This window comes from Anser cygnoides, chromosome 6 (assembly GCF_040182565.1).
Source record: "Anser cygnoides isolate HZ-2024a breed goose chromosome 6, Taihu_goose_T2T_genome, whole genome shotgun sequence".
NCBI classification, from domain to species: Eukaryota; Metazoa; Chordata; class Aves; order Anseriformes; family Anatidae; genus Anser; species Anser cygnoides.
The window spans coordinates 10285903-10312420 of NC_089878.1; the positions used below are offsets into that span (position 1 = coordinate 10285903).

The 26518-nt window shown below is 46.6% G+C and overlaps 1 protein-coding gene across 7 annotated transcripts in view; it reads left to right on the forward strand.

The window, feature by feature from the left end:
• VWC2L (von Willebrand factor C domain containing 2 like) overlaps window positions 1-26518 on the forward strand; it is a 41869-nt gene that overhangs the window by 12347 nt on the left and 3004 nt on the right. For 2 of the 7 annotated variants that reach the window (XM_066999188.1, XM_048058309.2), the window contains one exon: window positions 7358-7487. The exons of 1 other annotated variant lie outside the window; for it this stretch is intronic. In XM_066999188.1, coding sequence (XP_066855289.1) covers window positions 7358-7487 — 130 coding nt within the window. Of the gene's footprint in view, window positions 1-7357; window positions 7488-7568; window positions 8678-12908; window positions 16789-23200; window positions 23432-26518 lie in introns of those variants that run through there. 4 more of the 7 variants (XR_010832217.1, XR_010832218.1, XM_066999190.1 and 1 more) reach the window with 4 other exon arrangements.

Sequence of the window (26518 nt, forward strand, 5' to 3'; positions counted from 1 at the left end):
CCATCACAATCCTGAATCATCTGATGTGGGCCCAGGATGCCCACAGTTGGACATATCTTCTGTGCTTCTCTGCCTTGTCTGGCTGACGGATCTGGAGTAGCTCCCCAGGCAGTTTCACAAAAGGATGGCAAGGATAATGTTGTGTCAGCTATGGACAGGCGTGCTCTGGGGTTATGCGGGGGAGAAATACACATGACTCGGGTGGGGGTTACAGCATCTTGATGCTTTTCCATTTCCAGTATCAAAGCCTGGAGAGACTCCTGTAGCTGTGAGTAGACAGCTACCAGTTAGGGATAACCAATAGTGAGCTTTGGTTGAAGAGCTGCAGCACCTATAGAAAAAAAAAAGAAAATAAGGCGAGTCATCTTCAACCTCGCCGTGGTGTGACTGCATTGAGTATGGAGTGGAGTTACCACCTATAGAAAATGTTTTCTGTAACGTATTTGTCTTGTCCTTCCCATGAGTGAGAGTTTTGTCATGGCATTTCAGTCTTGCATTGGCAATGGTTGTGTGTCTGCGTGCCGGTGGTCCCTTAGGAAATCAGAGTCTCCTCTCGGCATCAGCTCTGCTGCTCCTTGGGATCCAGCTCCTTGTTTCAGCCCATCTGCAGTATGGTGCAAGCATTTTTCAAATTTTGGATGGCACAGCTCATTTGTATTGCTGGTTCTCCATATAAGCCGGATACAGCTCCACTTTTTCACTGCAAATAAATTATCTAATGACTTAGTACTTTTTTCCTGTTGCGGAGTAATTTGCAACCTGATGGTGTTTTCCGTCACTGTGCTTAGCTATAATCATTCACCGGATTGTTTATTTGAGCAACTTTCCACCAATGGAAAGTCCAAGTCATTGCAGTTGCCAGAGTGTAATTGATGCTGTGTCTCCGATAGCTGGATGGATGATTTTTTTTTAAGTGACAAAAATTATGGTGATTTTTGCCCCATGCCAGTTACTCTATTAGTGCATGCACACAAATACAAAGCCTTTTACCAAACTTTTAACACAATCTAGACAGTTATTTATGTGCTGCTCATAGTAAAGACAAATTGAGCAGTCCAGAACAGAAATTTCCATCTCGCCTTCAGGTGGGACTCGCTGCGCAGCCTGTTCTCTGCAGTTTGGCATCTGCAAAATTTCTCGCTTGTAAGTATCCTCTGAACTTCCCTGCAATCTCCTGCTAATCTGCCTGAGATCACAGGCAATTTCAATAACAATGAAAATGATTCTAATTTCAACTCCAGGAGTATCTTCGATGAATGCTATCCCAGTTTCTCTTTATTCATCTCCCCTGGTTTATGACTTCCCACCTCAGCTGTAATGTGGAAACTGTTTTTTCCTCTGATTTTATTCATCAAGTTCTTTTTAACTTTCTTCGTTCTCTTGCTTCCTGCCAATAAATTCACCACCTGAAACTGTAGCTACAGAAATCATCTCCGTCAGAATTGCCATTGTCCTTTGTGTCATTAAAAGTTACAGCTCCTCTTAAGATGTAAGTGCCCAATTTGACAGACTTCACTTTGCATTGCTCTGCTTTTCCTGCTGTTTTATCTGCATAGAGCAGGATGCCATCAGTCGAGTCTGTCGAAGGAGAGAGGCTGAAGGCAATTATTCCTGTGAGCACTGGCACAAACTTTCTCAAAACCCAAAAGATGGAGAAATGGGCAGCGATGGTGGTCTTCAGGTTTCCTTCCCATGCATTTTTACCTTTTGCAATATAACCTAGAAAAGGCATATACGTACCATTTCCTTCTCGGTGAGCTAACATGCTTGATGGAGGTTTCCAGTGATACCCAGAGTCCCGGTATCTTCTTTGCATTTGCTCTAGGTTGATGGATCCTTGAGTTTCCATGGGGCTCAGAAAGAAAGTCCACTGGGATAATTTATCTGTTTGTTTTATGCCACTTCAGATTCCAGTCAACCAAACAGATTTCTCCAGTCATTCTGCCTGTTTTATAAATATACCAATTTGACTGTGAAAAGCATTGCAGGACCCAATAGCAGGTCTGTTCAGTTCAGTGGAAATACTTAGATTGTCTTCTTCTAACTCGAGCAGCCCCGGGGCAATGATCAGTACGTGTCTATTGTAACATGATTAGGTGGCTGTAAACGCTGCCATGGAGCCTTTCTGTTTCCTTCCTCAAAAGAAATGTCAAGTATTTGTGATATAATAGGTGTCGAGTTCATAATGCTCTGTAGTTGTTTGCTGGTAGCTGCGTGTAATCGATAAAGGGCTGTCGTGCAATAGTCAGACAGTACAAAGACACAGTCCTTTCATGACCACTTCTTGGGACCTGGTCAATAAGATGAAGTCTTGAGTCTGGGATCAAGGGACATTCTTGCACTAATATCCTCTTCAAGCTTGGCCAGTTTGTGTAGGAAGAAGGGGGAAGAGAGCAGCCCAATAAATCCTAGTAAGTGAATAAGTCTCAGAAGAGATGACTGGAAGTTAATTGCAAGAGTTTGCAGTAGCTTTGAGCAGCCTGCACACTGGCTCCAGCAATGGTGTAAACCTTCTTCCACCAGGCTGAAAACACAGCTATGGGGCAAGTACCATGCAATTGGATGTCTTGTTCTGAAAGGGTGAGGAGGGCTCCAAAGTGAAGGAAGTGGCTGTGCTAAGCGTGCCTGGAGGAAATCAGGAGCTTCACCCAAACCTGAGTGAAGCCAGCTGGATTAATCACAGCTGGTGGCAGGAGTCTGCAGCCTTAAAACTTGGCCTGAGAGCTCTTCTAAGATACGTGAGAGCCCTCAAACGGGACTGAAATGAGCATGCACGGGGACCTGAGGAAGGGCAGCAGGATGCTTAGCCTGGTGACTGCGAGCAGAGCAAAGAAAAAGAGGAAAATCACCTCTGATTGGCAGAACAAACAGGTAAAAAAAAAAAAAAAGTATCAATCGGATGTCTGCTGAAAAGCTTTTCACTTGTCTTAGACAAATCACTCCCTCTGCACCCCTAGAGGTGTTTATGTAGAAGCAGCAAAGAGTGACTGACAAGCCCACAGAGACAGAAATCCTTACTGGAGCCAGGGAGCAGGGCTGCAGTATAATATTTCTTACATATAAATTTACTCCATCCACTTAGGGAGAATTATTACTAGTCAGTAATAAGCTTTTGCAGGGCAATCTACGTGTTACAGAAAAATCTTTCACATGTTTGGGGCAGCAGAGAGGTGGCTTAGGATGCTGTAGTTGTAGACAAGGCACGAGCTAAGAGTGAAATACGGGTGAAGTTGAGCAAGCATTTGGGACAACCAGATTTCAGGGGCTAGCTGAGATGTCTCAGATGCAGTAAAGCTTAGGCCTGCAGAAGCTTGTTGCAAGATCTTATCTAAAAGCTCGAAGTTCTGTGTGATCGGTTATTTGTGTGACTGTACCAGCTGCCTTGGTTTAGAAAAGGTTTGATTGAGATCTCTTCAGCTGGAGAAAAGCATAGAAGTGTAGATTTAGACACTGAGATTTGAATTCATATTTCCATTTTCTTTTCTCCACCTCTCCCTCAAGTTTGGGAGGGATTGCGTTTTAGGCTATTTTCCTGAAGAATTGTTTGATTGTATGATCTGTCTATCGGTCCACCAGGCTTTTTGGATGATTTGAGCCCTCAACCATAGAGCTCTCAGAGGTATGAAATTTCTGGAGGTTATGAATCCTAGGGTCTAGGGAAGGAGCTGTGGTCCCAGCCCTGTAAGAAAGGCAACCCCCATTCACCGTGAGGACTGGCTGGATGACATTAGCAAGTCTAATTCCTACATGTGCTGGCATTTGCTCCCAAAGAGAGGGTGAAAATGGTGCAGAGCTGGTGTGTGTATGGGAGTAAGAGTAAAGATTAGGAGATACGGTATCCACAGCTGGTTTGGCCTCCTGATTTCCCCTGCTCACAGTGTATCCTGCTTCTCATTGTGTTTCCTTTGCTGCCTTTTTTTTTGTTTGTTTGTTTATGTCATCTATCAAGTTTATCATTATGTGCTCAGGCACATAAAATCTTTATTAGCCATGTGTACTCTCTATTCTCTGTTTTAATTTTCCTTCCTTCTTCCTTTGTTAATGAACTTCACTGACTGCAGATGTTTCCTGTTTGACAACACCTGAGACCAAGGCTTTCCAGTTGGGCTGTGAGCTTAGGTGAGGCTTGTAAGCAAGGGTGTCCAGGGTCTGCACCCTTATTTGTGCTTTTGTGCTCTCTTGAAGTGACTGGTAGGAGGAGAGGTGAAGCAGAGCCACTGCTGAGACTGAGAAGGTCATTTGGGTGCTGATTCCCACTTCCTCTGCTCACAAAAGGTCGGGTATCAGTCACGTCTTCTTCCCAACTTGGCTTGTCTCAGCCCCTGCACAGACAATGACATCAAAGAAGGAATTTCCTCGCCAGTTCTCCTGAGGGTCATCAGTGAAAATTGGGTGAGAAGGGTTTCAGGTGCCTTGCACTGGTTTCCCCAAGTAATGGGAAACGTACTGCTACCTTCGACAAAAGGTTTGCTCCTCTGGTTTAATGATAGGTCTGTTGCCCAAAACACACCTTGAAAAGTAAGGGTGTAGGGGGTGCAGCTGGTGTGTGGGTGTGTATCTGTGTCCGACTGGGCACTGTGAACTTCCTTTCATGTCAGGCAATGGTGAGAAGAAAGTTTCTGCACCAATATCTCTCAATGTCCTGAAATCCTTCCTAACAAATCTCTCCCTATAGAGTCTTCTAAGAGATTATTCTGCCATGGACAGGTGGAGTGTGTAAATCACCTTCTGGCCCAAGCCTTTTATGATCCTTTAATCTTAGCCTTTTTTTTTTTGCAGAATATCAGCTTAAGGAACACGAATAAAGTGTTTTCTCTGTCCATGTGGGAATGGCAGAGCCTCTGATTTGTGTCCTTTCTCCTTCATACTTCAGAAACCTTCCGTATTTTCTCAACTTTGTCTCTCAGTAAGGATGGGAGTTTCTTTTCAGGGACTGTTGTTAACTGGTGGTGGAAGGCATCCCTGCTCTGTGGGGGATAAAAGTTGAAATCCAGATTCTGGAACTTGTGAATATTGGCAGAGCTGCCTAGTGGGTCCCTTGAAAACCAAAAGAGTAATTGCCGTGGTCTGGAGAAAAATAAGAGCAAACGAAGTAGATGAAAGGATCAGGAAACAAAACTTTGGGATATCTTTCCCTGGTTCCCAGTTTGTCAGTTCTCTGCTTGGTCTCCCTGCTGCCTATGGAGATAAATACAGGGCCACAGTCGTTCCATGGAAAGTGGAGCTCCAGGGGAAATGGCCCATAAATCGGGTTAATCAATGCACCTGGGGCAAAATGCTTTCTGCAAGGGGTCTGGAAATAAGATCCCAAAACAGAGCTGGTGGGAGAAAGTGCTGAGGCATTCATAAAATCAGTGGGTAGGAAGGGCTGAGTTGCCCGCGGAGGTGTGGAGCTGGGTGAGAGCCACAGCAAAGGGGCACTGGCACATGAGCAAAATGGTCAGACTGAGGAAGGAAAGTCCTGGAGGCAAGTCCAAGCAGTTTAAACTTGATAGGATGGAGAAGAAGAGGTGGCTTTGAAAAGTTCTGTAGTTCATGCCACTGCAGCCTTTTCATTTGCTGGCTGTGTGCTCCTCCTACTGCTGAGGCCTACTTCTATTTTAATAATGGTGTGCAGTTTTTCCCTCCTGAAAAGCTGCTTTCGGTGTCAAGCAACATCGCGGTTTATTACAATGTCATTTTCAAGTTATACCGGCAACACAATAGCAAAAGATGTGTGTGTCATGTCTCATTTACTCAGCTGCACATTCGTTCAGGGGCATCTTCTACATCTGCTGATCACCTTCAAGCAGTATATGGGGCGGCAGCCCCGGCAGCACGTCGCACTGCTTCTTAGGATTGCAGCTACTGGAGTAGTGGAGACGGGGCAAGAGCCGAAGGATACGTCAGTGAAAGCCTCCACAAATCCTAAGATCTCGTTCTACTGCTCCATATAATTAGCGATTAAAATGAGTAAAAACAAAGCAGCAATTTTCTTATTGATCCCTCAGCAAATAGTTCTGTCTATTTCCTTCTGCATTGTTTCTTCGTATTAAATAGCCTCGAATAAGAAATGTCAGTCAAATGAATTTAGATTCCTGGTGCTTCAGACAGAAATCAAAGCAGGATTGAATGAGGAAAGATAATTAGAGAGAGGAATTCCACCTCCACAGACTTCTTCCCTTGCTCAAGGAGTGCTGATTTTATCTAAATTGCCAAAGCCGTGAGCAAATGAGAGGTGATAGGAATTATAGACTGCAGATGCTGAGACAAAGCAAGGGAAGCTTTAATTAGTGCGTTTTAAGGTAGAAATGAATTTCTTGGGAATAAATTATTTGACTCAAGACATATGGAGCTTCTTAGAGGTGAACTGAAAAGCTTTTTACCTGCCAGAACCTGGGCTCGTGGGGTTGTGTCTGTCTTGGAGAAATGAGTGACACATCACTGAGGTTTGAAACACCCGGGGATGATGCCGCCTTTTGTTTGCATCTTGCTTGTTTGTTTTGAACATGGAGGAACTCCCATCGCTGCAGATTCCCACTCATGCAACAGAAAGCAGCATTTGTTCCAATATCCACATTTACTCATTCAAGCGTTAGTGATGGAGCTCCCATAGCTGAAGAATTGGGAGCCTAGGTATTGAGCCCACAGGTACTGAAAGGAAGTTATTTTCCTTTCACGTTCCCTTCTCGTTGTCCTTTCTTAGCTCTGTTGCCATTCTTTCAACACGCTTGCAAACGCATAAGGATATGGGGAACCCTAAACACTGACCTTTCTATTTTTCAACAGATTTTCACAGCTTCTTCTAGAGTGAGGCAGCAACAACTCTCTACCATTTGTACATTTGGAGGTAGATAGATTCCTCTTTGAATTGATGGAGCTGAAATGAAACCATTAAGCTGGGTGCTTTAATCCAAGACTCCCTGACTTCAGCAGAGTTATTCAGGCTCTTAATTACTCACAGCGTGAAGCAGTTTCTCACAAACCTCATTAAAACAGGCAGGAGTGGGGCTGGGGCCAGATCCGATGGTTATATTAGGGAGGTATGCGGTGTCAGACAAGCAGGTGGGTCGCTCCATCAAACCTCTTTTAGACCTGGTCCCTTCAGCTCGGTCTTCTTACTGACGAGACCTAAAGCCTGGCAAAAGATACATGCTCTCTGAGAAAACAAATACCATGCTTGCTGGTTTTTCTAATGTTCTGGTTGCCTATTTCAGATGTTGATGTTTTGTCCTATAGGTTAATTTGTTTTTACCCATGATGAATGAATGCAGTCAAGAAGTATTAAACGCTGATGTGTTTATCTTATGGCAAGCTAGAAATGTTGCAAACTTGTGAGCTGCAGGAGGAAACGGGCTAATTTTAGATTTGTTCCTAGCCCTCGCCATGCGAATGGTGTCGCTGCGAGCCCAGCAATGAAGTTCACTGTGTTGTAGCAGACTGCGCAGTTCCCGAGTGTGTCAACCCAGTCTATGAACCAGAGCAGTGTTGTCCGGTCTGCAAAAATGGTAAGAAAGTACTGTATTGGCTTTAACAAAGAGATATGAAGGAAACATTTTCTTAAAATGTCATTACCGATGTATTGCCAGGATATTCGCTTCCATTGGCACAGACTGGCGTTGGTTGGGGCTGTTACTCCTCCGTGTGTATGGGCTTCGATTATGAGATGACAGCTACAAAAATGTAGGCTCCCCTTCCTGGCCTGTGTCATCTCATTGCAGGTTTTGGGATTGCTGACTTAAGTAAGGCTTTATAGGATTAATTCCTGATATCGGTGTTGGTCATTTCATGTCTTTGTGTTTTTCTCATAGTCCCAAATGAAATCAAGTATATAAGGAAAGAGCAGAGTCTTTGTCCCTAAATTAAGAAGCCAATGATTATTACCAAAGGCCAGGTGAAAACTCATTGAAATCAATGGCCAAACTCCCACTGGGACTGCTAAGATACTGGCCAAGCCCATAACATTGAAAGTTGTGTGCTGGAATCTCTGTATGTAGCATTGGCCCCCATTGTTCTGCTGCAATTTCATGAATTGGAGTAGGATTCAGCAAGACTTCCAAGAAGGGCTTTGGGATGACTGAAGGTACCTCTTTGGAAAATAAATGTTTACAAGAAGGTCTCCCAGGTCTCGTATTGCAGCCCCTACACACATACATCGCTGGAAAAACACCTTTCTCCTAATGCAGATATGAAGACAGATTAAGAGAGGGGCTGGCTTCACATAAACCTCTTCATGGCTTTCTTAACATGAGAAGTGGCTGCTTCGACTCATCTACGCGCGTTTAGACTTTGCTGTCCATGTGTATTTCCTCTTACATGCATCACCACTGCTGGATAAAAGAGTAATGGTTGCTTTTGGGTCACAAATGAAAATGTTTTCACAGAAATAACATTTTCAACACATTTTCTGCTCTTTAAGACAGAGGAAAAGGAAACTATTGGAAATCCAAAACATTTTTACTAAAGGAATTGGAACAATTCTGAGCAGTCTGGGAAATTATGCCAATGGTATTGAAATCCAGAAGTCTATATTAAACGATGCTCAAAAATATTTTAAAAGATACCATCTAGAATTTTATGTGTCTGTTGGAAAGCAGAAAAATGTCCATAGGAAATTTCATTAGTTTGTTGCAAGTGAATTTCAGAGAAAAGGGTGTTTTAACCATTTCTGCATGTGGCCCACTGTGGTTGGGTGCAAAGTTTCCCATCGCATTCAACAAGAGCACACAAAAAAGGGTGTCATGAGGCACCCTGCTGATCAGGAGAGGCTGGATTGGCTATCCTGGTGTCTGTCACCATAGCTCGGTCTCATTTGCACCCAAATAAACACTGTTGGTGTGGTTTTGGACTTTGTGTTCCCATTGCTTACAGGGCACTGTACTGAATCCCCCTCCCTTGCCAGTTCCTCCCCACCTGGTTCACATCGCACAAATCCAAGCTGTGAACATTGCTCGGGCTTCCCAGGACTGCAGACTCAAAGGTGGCTTCACAGAGGTCCAGGAGCTGCTGGATTTCCCCACCAACCCCTCACCACCATGACCATTTCCCCCAGTAACTAGACTCCCCCATGTCTGGTGGACTTCGGGGGCCAGTGGCTCTAGTCCCCAGCATCCCAGTGACCGGGAGTGGGCAGCACCATTCTTCCAAAAACAGAGCCAGGAGGACAGGGAAAGGAGCAGCTCCTACTGATGGGAGTGAGGACAGGAGGAAAGAAAAAAATCAAATACCTGCAGAAGGGGCTCAGGGCATGGTGTAGTGATGGAGGCCCTCAGCTAGATGCCAGGAGGCTTCGTCCATGGGTTTGCCAAATTGCTCTACTCATCTGTTGGAGACAGAGCTATAAAGTTCTCTGAAACCTGGTTTAGGCAAGGAAATACTTCTTAACATCCTGTTAAGAGCAGTCTGCATACCTCAGGGGTCTCTGGGGACCAGTTCTTGCTGCTCTAAGTCGGCAGTGGATGAAGGGGAAAGGAGGCGTGGTGGCGTGGTCATCCCTTGAGGATATCTGCATGGGGGTTTTCTGTAGGGGAGCCCCTCTTTATGTCCCAGCCTGGCCGTGGGGACGAGATGCCAGGACCCCCCAGAGGGCTTTCAGCTCCTCCTGCTGCAGTCCGTGCTGACTGGCTGATATTTGGCTAATGCTTGTAATTTTGACTATATCCTTCACAAATAGAATGAGATAATATGCAAAGTGATAGAAAAAAGTAGGCGCCAAGATAGTCTTGGTTGTCACAGGGAACCAGATGAGCAAATTTTTTTTATTCTTCTTGGATGTAGCTTCGAGAGTGGAGCCAGCCTTTGCTTCCCTCTAATATTTTGGTAACTTCATGTGAAAGAATAACAGACATTGCTGTGCCTCTTCCCCTCCCAACCCCTCTGACACATCCTAATGAATGAGGATCACAACATTTTAAGCTGTCTGCTCATCTTGAGACCATGATTTTATCTCTCAGCTCTCCACCGCAGCCAGTCAATTAAAGTTCAGTTTCACAAATGCATGAAGGTAACACAAGCTGACAGTCCCACTTAAATGACCGAAATCCCTCTTTTTTGTAATTTGTTTTTTTTTTTTCTTTTTTTTTCCTTCCATCCAGTAGCTTTTTCTTTCTACCAAAGCAGTGAAGACATTACAGTGCCACGTCTCGGTGTGATGAAAAGATTTTAGCTTAGTCTCAGTCCCTGTGGTCATCCTTTTAGATCGGCAGAGAGAAGAGCTCAAGGGCTACAGCTGTTGGGGGAAAAAAAAGTTAATCCCCAGAACAACATGTACTACAAATCCTCGTTTCAAAAGCTGCTCCTTGAAATTGTGGTGAGGAAAATCCTTGTTTTGGTTTAAAACACAGCCCTGCATCATTTGCTGCGCTCTGCTAGCAGCGTGGTTTGCCTGCTTGCTTAGCTGTTGCTGCCATTAACTGGAGAATAATTTCCTCTCGATACATTCAGATAGATTTTCATGCCTTTCTTAATTATGTCTTGCCAAGGGCAAAAGTGCTGTGAAGCAGTGAGGTTAATGCAAAAATCTGTTGATTCTAACGTACCTGACCTGAAGATTCATAAAAAGCCAATATCAATTTCCCTCCCTCTACCATCGTTTAGGAGCAGTCTGAACAAGCGGCTTTGGAGATTTATTCCTTAGTGTCAAAAGAAATGGAATTGTTACCTCGTGCTTTGCTAAATGCACATGGCTCGTGCAATGCTGGCTCTGCTGGGCACGGGACCCGCACTGCACGCAGAGCAAGCCGAGTTTATGGGAAGGCCAAAATTTGGGGGTGAGGGAAGGAGAGGACATTTCCTCCTTCGTGGCCCATCATCCTTGGGTTGTCAGAGCGTGTTTTAAGGGCGATGGCTCCAGGTGCTGCGCAGCATTTCTGTCGTGGAGATGAAAGGTCACTGGATTTCACGTTTCCTGGTAGTGACAGACCGCAGAATCATGGCCCAGAGTTGTTATTTCTAGTCATTGTGGCCTCTCCAGACAAAAGCGTGTCAGCTCCTGTTAACTCTCTCCTCCACGGGACCCAGAACTTGCCTACTACTGTTAAAGTCAAGCTGGGGGCTGCCGTGGGCTGTGCCATCCCTCCTGCCCCCAGGCTCTCTAGCAGTTGGGCAAGATCATCCATCCACCCCGCTCCCACCGAAGCCTTTCTGAGCAGAAATCCCCCACGAGGTCCCATCCTCCTGCACCTAGGGCTGTAGGCATGCCCAGGTGGACCCATCCCCTGGGTCCCACCCTCTCCAGATTCTGCAAAGCGCTCCCTCGGCATTGCATCCAAAAATAATCCTGACATTAGCAAAACTTCATCATCGTGGGGGATTTTTATGGCACAGCTGTGTTGGGGAAATTAATTTTAAAATTCCAATAAAAGCCACAATAGAATTGTTAACTTCTTTCCCCTCTCTGAAGTGTGAAATTCTTTTCAGCACGTTTCAAAGGCGCCTTTGCCCATTTACACATACATTAATGCAATTGCTAAAATATTAGACTTTGCCTTGGCACTTTCATTTTCTTGAGGGATGAACAGAAGAAGCGTTATAAATCTCTGTTTGGGGGTCTGGTTTTGCTCTTAATTTAATTTTTGTTGCCACCAACCCTCAACAAAAGAATTTGTTACACAACAAGACAGATAAAAGCTAACATGTCTGTGGTGAAATACTTCCTGGCAAGTGTGCTTACTCAGTTTAGCACTGGCTTCTGGAGGCATTCATGATGAAATAGTGGGCAGCAGGAAGACGTCTCGTAGATAATCTGTCACCGAGTCTTTAATTAAAGTTCTAAATTACCACAGTTGATCCAGATTTCAAAGTAAAGAGTCTGGCCCTGCCCTCCACACACAAGTAAAAGACCCGTTTGACCTTCAGTAGACTTTACCTTGGGAAAACAGCAAGTATTCAGGCAAAGCTGTTATGAGTATTTATTATAATGTGCTATAAATATTAATAATTCCATACAAACATCTTCATATTTGAGGGCATGAGCACAAAACCAAGTAAATAATAATTTATTTCCATGCATATAATAATTTATTTCCAAGCGCATAAAGCCATATTTTACCTAAGCTTCTCTCTTAATTTGCTGAGAATATAAACTCGCTGCTCATTATTTCTCAGCTCAAGTTAATTTGAAATCAGCATTCAGCGCCCCAGCCTGTTCCTTCTGTACCACGGTGTATTTTGCCCAGAGCATCCCCCAAGGAGTTTCCCAGCCCAACAAAGCCAGGGGCAGCGTTTCCTTCACCAAAATAAATGGAGATGTTGCCGTTCAGTCAATGCTCAGGGCTCTTCCTTCTGAATCAGCAAGACAACCCAATCAGGGCCCAGGTATTGTGCTGCGGGAGTGTTAATTTTGCAAAGCCCTTTGTGATTTTGGGGGACAAAAGGCTCCATATAAATGTAAATTGCTTACTGTATTATAGGTTAGAGTAATGGATTAACAGTGCAAGTCGTTAACCAGTATTGACAGAAAGAACTTTCCCATGTGGTCTTTATTGTTCCAAATTATTGGATATCTTGAAATATGCCAAGATTTTAATACCATATAATCCAGTGCCTGGCTATTAAGTTACCTGTGCTTTACTGCATAAATATTGCTTGTTCTTTATCTGCAAGATGTGGATCACTGACTCTCCAGGTCATTGTTTTGGAAAGCATCTGCTTCTAACATGATTATTGACCCAAAAAAAGTCAATGAGATGAGGAAAAAAATTAAAAGTGTGAGGAAAAAAATGAAGGTTTTGGGGAGAGGATGTTTTGTCTGCCATTTGATTATATACAACTGTTGCAGAATAAAGACAACACAGAAAATGTGGCAAGACGACACGAGAAGACTTCATATTCATTTACTTTATGGAAAGCAGTGGTTTGAAGCCATGGGGAAATTCCTTTAGAAAAAAAAGAAAAAAACTAAATAAAATTCCTCTTCTAATTTATTTCAGGAAGTCCTGAAATGGCCAGATTTTAGGATTTAAAACCCCTTCAGTCAAAGTCTATGCAATATGCTGATTGATTGTGCAAATGCAAGTTGAGTGTGACCGGCCAAGAAGAAGACGTATCTCCCATGCTGGACTTTGCTGGACTCCACAACCCTCTTCGTAGGTCGGGGAGACCGAAACCAGTAGCGTAGCATAGCCACGTCACCCTTTGCTCTTGGTGGATGAAGAATTGATGGCAGCCAGCCAGCTTTTTGGGTACTCAGTTGCCCCCACGGCCAGCAGCCCTTTCGGACGGCACGCTGAGGGGCCACAGGAAGGATCTGCTCCTCGTCACGCAGCGTTCACCCAGGGCATGGGGGCCGGTGGTTGTTCCACAGCTGACTCCTTTTGTGCTGACGAAAAGATGCCAGCCCAGATCGGGAGTCTTCTCCCATTTTGGACACCATCCCAAATCAGGAGTCTCCTGTTTTCTGCAGCACATGTAGAAGCGGCCTTAACATTGCGATGGCAGAGCCCGGTACATCAAGGTTTCATGCCTGGCTATGAAAATCAATGCTTATGGAAGACTGAACACAGAAGAAAATTCCTGAGACTACAAAGGATGCGTTTTTGATTGTTTGTCAGCTAATGTTCTTTGTGTTTACCAGCAGGAGTATAAACTGCGGTGCCGTGTTAGCTCAATTAAAGGAGTGATTTGATTACCAACCGAGGAAGAAAGGGATTGATTTAAAAGCTGGTAAAAGATCAAGACTGAAAACAAGGCTGTATATTTGGGCCAAGCCACCACTGACCCAACAAAATACTTCAGTACTTGCTCTACTGTTCCTTTAAAAAGATGTTATTTCACTGAAATAGATTTTCAGCGGAGCTTGTTCACCTCCATTACTTCAGGCCAACTGGTTAAAGGCTGGTAGATGCCGAATTTTCTGATGAGAGTTAGGTGCATAGGAATCTGTAAACCCTTCTGCTGCTTTTGGAAATCTCACGTGGATGCTTAAATATGCTGCTGAATCAGGACTATGACCTGCTCCCTGTGGACCCAGCTGTTGGAAGTCATCTGATACTGGTGAGAAGCTTTGGAAAGCTATACAAGTAAATCTTCCAAAATGAGCCATCCCGGTGCTGGGTAGAATCAAGCAGGGCTGGGTTGAATTTACCACCTCCTAAAGCATAGAAGAAGGAGAAACTATAAGAGGGGAGGGAGTGGAAAGGCCTTTAGAGAATAAAAAAGACATGAACTGACCGGCGGTAAACGTGATTAACTCCACCGCACAGCTCAGTGCTCACACGAAGCAGAAGCTGTGGGACTGCATATCATGAGAGTGACTGGGACACTGCCAGGAAAAGCCTGGTGGACGGAGTGCTGCGGTGGGGAGCCGGCAAGAGGACGGCCCATTGCGACCCAAAATGTTCATCTGTGAGCTTACAGGTCAGCTAAGTGCTTCCCAAGTGTATGTGGCCTTTTCCTTTGCCCAGGAAGCAAGAAAAGGATCATTTACATATTAAAGGCAGGAGAAGACTCTGCCAGGCAGGAGCTGAAAGCCACCATCCTGAATGTGTACCCGAGGTCCTAACCATGTTTCCATGCCCCAGAAGAGCTTTAAATGAATGTCTACCATCACCCTGAAGAGAAGGTTTGGGGAGGATTACGAGAAATCATTTGCTGGATGGGACTTGCTCCGAAGCTCTCATTAAAAGGACACAGCTCATGGAGGTGTTGGAAACATGTTATGTGTGGTCTGCGTTGGTCTTTAAACTTGGAGATACTTATAAAGAAGCATTTGCTTACTGGGGATTGTTTCCCGTTGGGAAAATGTTGCTGAAATCTGTGTGCACAAGTCAATGGCAGAAGTGGTTCCAGATCCACTGTTGTCACAGTAGCATTTTATAGAGGAGGGGGTGGGCTTGGATTTTTTTGGTGAAAAAGTTCCTAGATTCCTGTTGGGAAACCAGGTTCCTTTTGCAGAACATAAGCAGCCCAGGCAGTACTGAAATTCAAACAGGGGTGGTTGTTGCTGTCCCCCACATAATCAGATTCTTCGTGCAATGTAAAAGACCAAAAGCGACATTTTTATCCAATTACATTGCTGTAAACCACTTTGCTGCAAGAGAAACCTGGAGCCAATTCGTGAGTCCGTGTCACTTGGTGTAATGCCAGCAGCGTTGGTTTGCTCAGATTTACTCCCACTGAGGATCTGACCTGCAAGAGCTAATATCTCTGGGTGACTCACAGGCAAATTGCAGGAGGCTGGGGTGTTTTGCATGGTCAGGCTTTCTGAAAGGATTAGAGATGGGTTTGCTTCTGTTCCTCTCGAAGGTTGGGATTATTAAGCATATCTGTATGGGAAGAGTGGCAGACACTGTCTTCATGTATTTCTAATTTAATGAATGTTTAATGCTTCTTTTATTGGAGCCAACATATATGTAGAGTAGAGGACTTTAACAAGGGGTTGACTTATGTCAAATAATTGATGTTTGAGCTGCTCCTTTTACATGAAATGCAGACTTTACAGAGCAAAGAGACTGTAATGAAAATATGAATTAAAGATTAGAGCTAAGCAAGTCTGAGAAAACTTAGAATTAAAAAAAGGCACTTAGAAGTTTTCTTCTCCTGCTTCCTCTCCTTCCCCCCACCTTTTTTAGCTTTCTCCATCCCCTCTGCTTCTTCGATAGGGTTCCTCATCTCAGTCCCAGACGTCTGTCTCTCCTACCCCTGCACACCTTTGCGAAGGAAATCAGCACAGCAATCTCATTCTGGATATTACTGCATATTTGCACATCATCCTAGCCTGTTACACTTGCAATCTCACCAGCCAGTTTGTCTGGAGAGATTAGAAAATATTTTTACGGTGCATTTTTTTTCATCTCTACCCCTGATTTTCTGGCAGAGTACATCTCCTGGACAGGGCAGGTTGCAAAGAGCTTCGCTGGCTGGGGGGTAATTTGTTGTGGTGGTTTTTTTTGTTTTTTTTTTTTTTTTTTTCTGTTTCTGTTTGGAAAACCCATCTGCAATGTTGATCTGAATTAGTACCTAAGATTGAAGAGCTTAGGCTTCATCATCAGCAAATAAAAGCCCAGTAGAAAAGAGGAGAGGACGTTGCCTTCTCTGCTGTGGCTGGTTTTGTTAGTCTGTCTTGGTTCCTCGGTGTCTCTGGCCCTGCTGATACAGCAAAACAAGGGCTGGGAAGTTCACCGTGGCACCCTGATCATCAGCACCACGTAGCTGCTGGCACATCTGAGCCGCAGTAAAAACAGCTCGGAAAGCACCAAACACTGCCAGTCCCATAGAGCAAAAACAGTGAAACCTGCCCTGTGTATGACCAATGTACCAACCAGCACAAATTCCAGATGTCATCCCATCAAATACATGATTAAACCTTATTCTTGTGCAAAAGATGTCGAATAAAAGTTAGATTTCATCTCCTAGGAATGTGGAAAGGCAGCCAAGTCTTCCCTTAGATACCCCAGAGCCCCTACAGCCTCATCACATGCATCCTATGCTACGTGAACAATGTATTCCTTGTGCATGGGGACTCACCAGGTTTATTCTTTTCAGATAAACTCTAGGATGTACATATTCCACTTGCACCCATTTCTGCAACTGGAATTGCCACAAGGAATTCAACAAGGAGATTAGGAAAAAAAAAACTAGATATGTTCCAGTCCCACAACTGATGTAAAGTGATGTATCTCATTTACATATAGAATAAGCCATGGTTTCGTCCCAGTTAAGAGCATGTTGTGGCAGCAGTTTTGTGCTGGTAGAGAAGCTCACAGTTCTGAGCATAAAGGGAGCAGGAGGTGAGGTACCACAAATAAAAGCACCGGTGTCCTGCACAGGGCTAGATCGTGAGAAGTGGTCTGCGTGAGGGTGCACACAGACTTCTCCAAGACTCTTCAAAGCTCAGACTTTTTTTCACCGTAGCTGGTCGAGAGCATTTGAAGAGGATGGGGATGTGCTGGTCAGAAACTGCTGACTCACAGCCGTGTTCCTTGGAAAAAGGCCAGTTATTGCAAACTGGCTGTTCCTACCTTAAAAAAAAAAAAAAGATGGAAAAAAAAAAAGCTTGGAATGATCAGATGCCCCATTTCAATGCTTTCAAAATGCACTGGCTCTAACCTGGGAGGGTGGCATGATCTTGCATATAGACATTTTTTAATTAAGAAATATCAAATGAAGAGGAAGATGCAGGGGCTTTTTGCCTGACGGATTATTTTAGAGAACCAGCTCTGAATTTATTTTGGGGGGTAAAACAAGTGGGAAAGGACTAGCAGAGTTCTCAAAACTCCGACTGTGGCACGAAACATCCTTCCCACTGGGCTGTCGCCCTCGCTGGGGTAAGTCGTGAGGTCCAGGATGGACTCCATGGAGGGGTTGCCACCATCCACGCCTGGCTGGAGAGAGCTGAAGGCACCCAGAGCTTCCCAAGAAACCCTCTGCACCTCGCAGGATCAGGCCCGCAGGCTCTGCTACTCACAAGGGACAACTTGCACTTTTAATTGCTCTGCCTCGCCTAATTACAGCACCCGGGAAATGTCAGGAGAGGCAGATACAAGAGTCCTTGTTCCATACTGCAGCATTTCTCCTGCATCTCATCGGCACAGGTCAGCGCATCCCTCTGGTTTGTGGTTTCTGCCTTGGGAACCAACACACCATCCTTCCTTCACGCCGCCCCGGGAGCAGGTAAATCCCCAGCAGCTCCTCGGTCTGCCTCTAAGGAACTTCACACAGCCACCGTGCAGCATTGGAGCTTTCATCTGCAAGGCTCCGACTTCATTAGCGCCGAGGAGCCATGGGGTGTGCTGCCCAGAAGAGCCTCGCTGAGATCCCAGCCACCGCTGACATGCAAGGGGCTCCTCGTGCATGTGGATTACTCACCTGCACTTGTGCAGCATCTCCCTGCGTCAGCCCTCATCTCCCGGGCACCGGCCCCGTGCCGGCAGCACAGCAATCACCACCCTGCTCATCGGGCTGCAATTAATGCCAATTAACGGATACATTTATCCGGCTTCTGTTTGACGCGCTGTGGTCAGTGTGCGCAAGGCTCCTGTGCCCTCCCCGTGCTATGAGGAGATAATTTTTGGTCACTTTTCAAGCTGTGTCAAACAAAAAAAGAAATGTATTACAGAAACCGTCGAGCAGTAATTTCTAAGGACTTGGGAAACTGATTAAAAATGGGAATCTGTCTGCAGTATTAATAACTAATTTGCTATATTTTTGCACAGAAACCACATTTTTTCATGGCTACCCCTGAGAGAGTGAACGCACTGCTCCAGGCTCAGGTCAGGGATGCTGTGATGTCCCCTGGGGATGAAGCACGAGTCCCTATGGGGATGTGGCACCCGAAGGAGGTGCCCCTTGGGTGCCAGGGTGAGGTGGAGCAGATGGCCCTGCAGCAGACTGACGAGCAGTGCTCATTTTGAGGACATTCACACGTGTGTCCCCCTTGCAGTGCTGAACCCTCGGGTGCTGGAGCAGAAGGAGCAGGACCCCAACACCCACCCAGGAGGAGCAGGGACGTGTCCCGATGATGAGATGGGTCCAGCGTCAAGCTAGATCGGTGTTGGAGAGCTCTTCCGTGCCGAACATCAAGGTGGTGCTCAAGGAGCACAGCCTGAGAGCTGGCTACTCTAAAGCCCCCCTTTCAGTGAGTGTAAATGAGGCTTATCCTCCCTGTAATGCTTTCCAGGAGAGGTTATGGTGTTAGTTCGTGTGCTACAACCACGGTACTTATGCACGTGAGACCAGCAGTCAGCAATTTCACTCGTACCACCATGTACACGGTGAGGATCTGGCTTTTCTCCACTGCAGAGCGCTTGCACAAGGGGCAGTTTGCAGCAAAACAGCTCTGCAGGTGCTTCAGCCTGGTATCATCAGCTTTCCACCAACCTGCTGGGGAAAAAAAAAAAAAAAGAGCAAAATTCCCCACATAAGCTCCGAATGGCCAAAACGTTCCCAGATGGTAAGGTCAGAGCAGTGGTGAGCCTGGCAGGCTGAATTTTTCAGGGACCAAACCTCACCTCACCTCAAACCTATATGCTCCCTCACCACCATCGTCATCAGTGGCTTTTAATTAAGGGAGAAGGAAATCTGTTGCTTTTCGGCCGCAGGGGCAGGAATTGGCCGTGGTGTAAATAAGGAGTAAATAAAAATGTAAAATAAGGAGTAAAGGTGTAAATAAGGTGTAAATAAGGAGTATAATAAGGAAATAACAATTTCCCAGCAAGGCATGGGTGGTGGAAAGCCCCGTGCAGAGACGGGTGCCAAAATTCCTCGATCTTCCACAGCAACTTCTCCTTTAGTTGAGAAAACCTTCCTCTGATCTAAATTTTGGGCTTCATTTTTATTTTTTTCCCCTAATATTCCTGCATGTGGTTGTCGAGCTCAGCTTTCGCTACGTGCATTGAAGAGTACAAGACCGTGTTTCATTTTACAGATTAGAAAATGCTCAGAGGTATAATCAGGTCCTTCCACAGTATTTAATTATCCATAATTAAAGGCATCTACACAAAGCACTGGATTTTCAAAGACTATTCTTGTGTTACATTGCTAATGAATTAAGTAATTAATTGGCATTGAAAAAATACAATAGGAAACATCAATCTTTTAAAGTAAGACATTTTTTAGGCATTTTGTAAAATCATTAGCTCGTATCAGGTCAGTAGCTGTTCTAACGTCTAAATCCCACTTCTGGCTTTTAAATAAGTTTCTGGAGGCAAAAAGGAAGGCAAGACGGAGCAAGGCAGGAGCAACTTTTGAAGTGATGCCTGTGGGATTTCCTTCTGGGGTCCTGGTTCAGCGTATTGCCACCTCTCCCCTGCCCATAACGGGCCCTGTAATGCCAACGTAAGGTGATGGCCAGCCTAAATCCCCCAGAAAAACCCTGCTGGTGAGGTGAATCTGCTGGGTTTTGGGTGCTGTCTATCCACACGAGGGGGTGGGTGCCCACAGCTGTGCCCCCCCACTCCTACTTGGGCAGCATCACCCCAGGTCTTCTCCATGCAACTCTAGGAGTGGTGGAAAAAGGTCATAAGCTGCTCAACAGTGGTGCCACCAAGACCGGAGAATAAAAAATAGCTTTACCCAGTGACACCTAATTGAAATAGACTGGCAGCGTGAGGGGTAATGAAGCAGTCTGAAAATTTGGGGGGGTGTTGGAGAATCGCATGTACCCACCATAAATTTTCCCCAGACTTTCATCATTCCTAGTTGCTACCTTGCCATGCAAAATAGCTCTCCCGCCCTGTCACATCAGAATAATGTCACCCGGCATCCGCCTGAGTGTAAGAGCCCACACAGATTGTGGTAATGCATTTGTAGTGGCACCCGGAATTATTAGCGACGGCAAGTACGATCCCTTTCCATTTGATGGTTTAGTTAAATGCAACCATTCACATGCAAAACCAGCACTGCTCATTTTATTTTATTAGCAACCTGACTCTTTGCACGGCCCCATTAGAAAGCATTGTGCAAGTGCCATGGATACCATTAAATTCAGGTAGCATAATGGGCCCTCAGAAGAGGGAAACCAGGGGACGGAAACGTGGATCAAAGCTGCTCCTGCAGCTGCTGGAGGCATCCGTGTGGGTCCCAGCAGAGGGGATCAGAGCATGTTTCTCATAAAGGTGCTGCCCAGTGAGCATCCGTCTTTATTTTCTCTTATTTTTCACTAGATTGCACATTAAATGCACCACCCAAATGCGTATGTACTAATCCCATTTCCTCTTTCCCTGCTGCTTCACATACTAGAAGGCTTGTTTTATACAAAATCAGCACAGTCACAGTTTCCGCCTACTTTTATGACCGATACGGAAAAAAAAAAAAAAAGCATAAAGCATGTTACACAGCTGTAGTGACCAAGTTATACCCAATTCTGGCTTTACATTGATTTGACATGCAGCCAGCTTGCTTCCGTACATCATCTGTGATTGCAGTTAGGGGTGAAATACCGTTTTAATTCTTACATCAAATGCGGGGTTTTTTTTCCACAGAAAAAAAAAGAGATAAAAATGTTAAAATGGGCTGTAAAAATGATTAAATTTTCACACGGAGCACAGCTAAGAGGTGAGGAAGTTGGCTAAAAAACCTCAGAGGACCAGCGAAAATGTCCCGGCTGTTCTACTTTTGCTGTTAACCTTCGCCTTTGAATGGAGACACCCTGGCGGAGAGCACAGACCCAGAACTTGGGGAATTGATGGCTATTTGGCCACCTCCTTCAGTAGACGAGGGCTTCGCATTGCATCTCTGTGCTCAAGGAGCTCTTACTGCCTGCAGAAGCCCCTGATCCCTGCCCCAGCAGGTGAATGGGTGCCCCAGCACTATTATGTGGGCAGGGCTAACGAGGCAGTACCTTAATGGTAGTTTTATTCATAGATTTATTTTAAATTAATCCCTTTTATACCGGCCCCCCCTCCCACCAAAAAAAAAAAAAAAATGATTTGCCATGTTGGATCCATTAAAAGAATTAATGTACCTTCAGAGCAGCTGGAGTTCATTTGGGGAAATACCCATTTAGACAAGTTTTTAAAAGCCTATTACTTCCCTGAAAGGTTAGCATGACCTAGGAGTGGCTTTCATTGCCTGCCATTAAAATCTACCTATATTTTTAAAAAACTATTGTATTCCCCCAAAGCTCTATGCTGTCTGCAAAGAGATTTTAAAGAGATAATCCTTCTCGTTTGGCCAGGTAACTGCTGAAACCTCAGTTAAGAGGTGGTGGTTGCACTATCTGAGGTGTTGCTTGTTTCCTTCTAAAAAATCTGACTCCGAAAAGGCCTGAAGGTGCTTTATAAGTACAGGCTCTTCCTTTGCATCTGCCTTTTTTTAACAAAAGCTGTAATTTTCAGTGCCGATTGAGGTATTTGCACACCCAGAGTCTTTCAAAATGAATAGGACTTCAGTGCGCGTACCCCGTAGGTGACTTGGAAAACACCAACCTGCATTTTGTAAAGGGGGGGGGAGGGGGCAGACAGGTGGATGGACAGATGAACCTGTCCTTGAGGTCCGTGTGAGGTCTGTAGCTCCCCTGCTGTCTGAGATGGGAGCTTGGACACGAGGTGCCCTGCTCTTCCCGAGCTCCAGTTCCCTAAGGTGCGTGAATGGATTTTGTCACATCCCAAATGCGTCCCTGAAGGAGGACGCGCTCCTGCCAATGCCCTGGGGCCAGAATTCAAGCCACGCTCTTGTGAGGCGGGCAGGGCTTTTTTTCCAGCACCGAGGCCTCTCGAGGCGGCCGAGGGAGCCGCCAGGGCCCGGCAGCCCTGTGAGGGAGGCTGAGGAGGCGCGAGGGGAGCTGGCAGTGCCCCTGCCCCGGCCGGACAAGGGGCACGGCACCTCAGGCAGGGCATGGCGCCTCAGTCAGGGCACAGCTTCCCTCCCCTCTTAGGAGAACAGCTCGTCTACTGGCTGTCTACCTAGCTGAACCTCCATGGTCTCCTCTAGGCAGAAGACTCTTTCTAGAAAGTCTGTGGTGACCCAGACTGAGTGCCCGCTCAACAATGCGGCAGTTCAGGTCTCTGGTCGCAGGGAGTGCCTGGGCCTGTCGCTGCCATCTGAGGGCGGCAGAGACACCGTGTGTGTGAGGTGCGAGCAGGTGGGTGGCCTGCTCAGCCTGGTGGCAGAGCTCAGGGAGGAGGTGGAGAGGTTGAGGGCTATCAGGGAGTGCGAGCGGGAGACAGACCTGTGGGGCAACTCCCTGCCAGGCCTGAAAGAAGGACACCGGGTTGAGACACCCCAAATACCAGCCCTGAGGCTCAGGCAGCCAGCAGAGACTCCACAAGAAACACATCACCCCCTGCTGCCTTGTGAGCAGGTAACAGGATGGGACCAGCAGGCAGACAGAGCTCCTGCTGCGGTGAACCCCCCCTCCTCTGCTCCCCTAACAGCGATGGTGATGAACTGGGGGACAGGGAGCAATGGCAAAAGGTCCCTGCTCGGTGTTACAAACATTACGTGCCCGGTGATCGCCCTACCTCCCCAGCTGCCCCTGCAGAACAGGTACACTGCTCTGCGAGGACAACTGGACAATGGTGAGGGTGACGGTTCTTCCTACGTGGAGGTGTTACCAAAGTACAATCAGACTACCCGCTGTGTTAAAACTTCCTCAGTAAAGAGTAAAAGATGGGTCAGTGTTGTTGGCGACTCACTGCTGAAGGTAGTGGAGGACCCGATGCGCAGACCAGACCCGCTACACAGGGAGGTCTGCTGCTTCCCAGGGGCCCGGGTTTAAGATGTAAGGAAGAAACTTCCTTCACTAGTATGGCCCTCGGATTATTATCCTCTTTTGTTGTTTCAGGTAGGCAGTGATGAAATAGGAAGAACTCCTCTAAGGCCTATGAAGAAGGACTTCAGATCCTTGGGGAGACTGGTCAAGGGTTCGGGAGCACAAGTCGTGCGTGCTTCCAATAGAGGGAAGGGATGACATCCAGAGCGACCTGGACAGGCTGGAGAAGAGGGCTCATGAGAACCTAATGAAGTTCAACAAGGCCAAGTGCAAGCTGTTGCACTTGGGCTGGGGCGATCCCAGGTATTTATCCAGACTGGGAGAAGAAGAACTTGAGAGCAGCTCTGCAGAGAAGGACTTGGGGGTCCTGCTGGACGAGAAGCTGGACATGAGCCAGCAGTGCATGCTTGCAGCCCGGAAGGCCAACTGTGTCCTGGGCTGCATTAAAAAAGGGGTGGCCAGCAGGGAGAGGGAGGGGATTGTCCCCCTCTACTCTGCTCTTGTGAGACCCCACCTGGAGCACTGCGTGCAGGCCTGGGGGCCCCAGCACAAGAAGAACGTGGAGCTCTTGGAACGGGTCCAGAGGAGAGCCACTAAGATGATCAGAGGGCTGGAGCACCTCTCCTATGCAGAAAGGTTGAGGGAACTGGGCTTGTTTAGCTTGGAGAAGAGAGGGCTCCGGGGAGACCTCATTGCGACCTTCCAGTACTTGAAGGGAGCGTATAAACAGGAGGGGGAATGCCTGTTTACGTGTGTTGGTAGTGTTAGGACAAGGGGGAGTGGTTTTAAACTAAGGCAGGGGAACTTTAGGTTGGAAATTAGGAGAACGTTTTTCACTCAGAGGGTGGTGAGGCACTGGAACAGGTTGCCCAGGGAGGTTGTGGGCGCCCCATCCCTGGAGACATTCAAGGCCAGGCTGGATGCGGCTCTGGGCAGCCTGCTCTAGAGGTTGGCAACCCTGCCCAGAGCAGGGGGGTTGAAACTAGATGATCTTTAAGGTCCTTTTCAACCCAGGCCATTCTGTGATTCTGTGATTTGTTTGGGGGACTGATAATGATTAAGACTGATAATGAGCTGCGGGTAACAATTAACCATGTTGCAAAGCAGCGAGGATTAAATCCATCTGCATCACTGGGACACGGGTCATCATTCAGGGGACTCAAGTCCCTGCCCTGCATTCCTCAGATGCCACCACAGGAGATGCTCGGGGTTGGCCGAGCACATCCCGGTTCAGATTTGGGTCCTCTGCCCGTGCTGTGAGCAACCCTTCATGGGGACAGCCTGGAAGAGACACAGAATTTAACTTTTCAGCTCAGTTTCACCTTTTTAATGCACTCCTTTTCCTGATGTAGTGCTTTATTAGAGTGAGCGATTCGGGTTTAGATTAGAGAAGGATACCGCAGAAATATATATATATAATTTTAACGCAGAGATTAAATAACTTTTAGGTGTCTTCAGGCACCTAGCAAGGTGAATGATGGCTGGGAAAATCTCTCCTAAATAGGCAGTGCAAGAGAAAGGCGAGCAGCACAGTCTTGTGAGAAGCAAAGTGCAGGAAAGGGGGAAAAGAAACTGAAGGTCAGCTTCGGAGGGGCTCTGCCTTTTCTTATTGCTCCTGGCCCATGTCCCACCCAGTCGTCACTTTGTGCATGGTGGTTTTGGCCAAGCAATGATGGGAGCACACTGGAGACACCACAAACTGGGGATGCTCTTGGTGCAGGCTGCACGCTGCCTGCCTCCCCCCACAGAGGGCACCCGGCCACGTTGCTCGAGCTCAGCACAAATTGCCAGCAGTTAATTCCTATGCCTTATTGCACTCGTGGTCGAGCTCCAAAAGCAAATTAATCAAGGCTCATTCATCTGAATGAGCGTCCGTGGGGATGCCTGCAAGCTGTATCTGTTCCTGAATGCTATGGGAATGCTATGTCCACCAGCTGAATATGCTAAATTCCCCTGGGGCCAGCCCTCATCTCTCCAAAGGGCTGGGGAGGCTCCTGGAGGAGCAGAAAACCCCAGCAGACAACGTGTGCCATCCCCTGGCTGTCCAGTCTGATGTCCAAGGATGGCAAAATCGGCTGCCAGGCAACTCCAGGACCCATGTGCTGTATCACCGTAAAAATCTCACCAGTTGTTCTAGCAAACAGCCCGGAGTGCCGTGCTCTTTTATGAGTATTAATTATATTAAGCAAAGCAAATCTCACCATTGCGTTGTCTGTGGGAGCAGCAAACTTCCCCCATCTGTCTCCCTGAGCGAGGGAAAAGGGGGATTGCTGAGCTGTTCCCATAGCAGTCGGAGCCACAGATGCTTTTACCCATATCAAGACAAGGTGGGAAATGCTCGGCACAGTCAGCAGGTTTGGGACACGGAGCCTTGGACATGCTGGGAGGTTGATCTGAGGGGTAGAAAAAGTGAAAAACTTAAAGGGGGGCAGTTAGATCTGCTGCAGAGTGTGAAAATATGTATATTGAATTTATTTTGTGCCATGTAATCTGGTCATGGCGTTGCAGGCTGCAGCTCCTCGATGTCACGTTCACAAGTGCTGTTTGGTGTCTTTGTGGCAGTGGAGCAGCTGCCATCTCTATAAAAACCCAGAATTGCTCAAAGACTTGCCAGTGACCATGCCATTGCAAGAAAAAGATAGAAAATGCCACATGTCTGGGGGTTATTTTCCACTACATTTCAGCAGAGCAAGTTTCCCTCTGAGCGCATCTTCCTCGTACCTCAGCACGGGGTGTGATGCTGCCAACAGGTTTGGAAAACCAGGACTCACTTGTGGATCCGAGGTGGGAAAGGTTCAGGTAGGGGTAAAAATGGGATGGCTGACGGGGATGGTGCTGGATTTGGGGCGGTGGGAATTTAATGTTTTGCTCTGGGTGAGCGGTGGAGAGCAGAGAGAGAGGAGGCAGAGTGCTCCAGCCAGCTGGCTGTGGTGTGCCGAGGAGAACATTTCGGTTTGGTGACTGTCAGTGGCTATTTAGAGAGCATGCAGAGAAAAAAAATCATCTGGAGCGGTGATGTGTTGGCCTAAATTAAAAGAACAGAGGCCTGATAAAAGAGAGGGATGATCCTGAGAAGGCAGCGAGGCATCTCCCAGGGAGGCAGTTGTCAGTAGAGCCCAAAGCCAGGTTTCCACCCGTTTGGTAAAAGAGAAAAATAAAATCAACCCCACTTCCTGTACTTCTCCCTTTCTCTCCAGCCTCTGACCACAGCTGGTCCCTCGGGTGGCCTGATCGGGACAGCCCGGGGGTGCTCAGTGCTGCTTTGTTCGTTCCCCACAGCTCCTCCTCACCTCCGGTTCCTCTGACTTACCCCAAATAGCTGCATTTTTCCCTTCCCCATTGATTTGTCCCCAAAATGGGGGATCTGGGGACCTCAGCCTCCCCTCACGT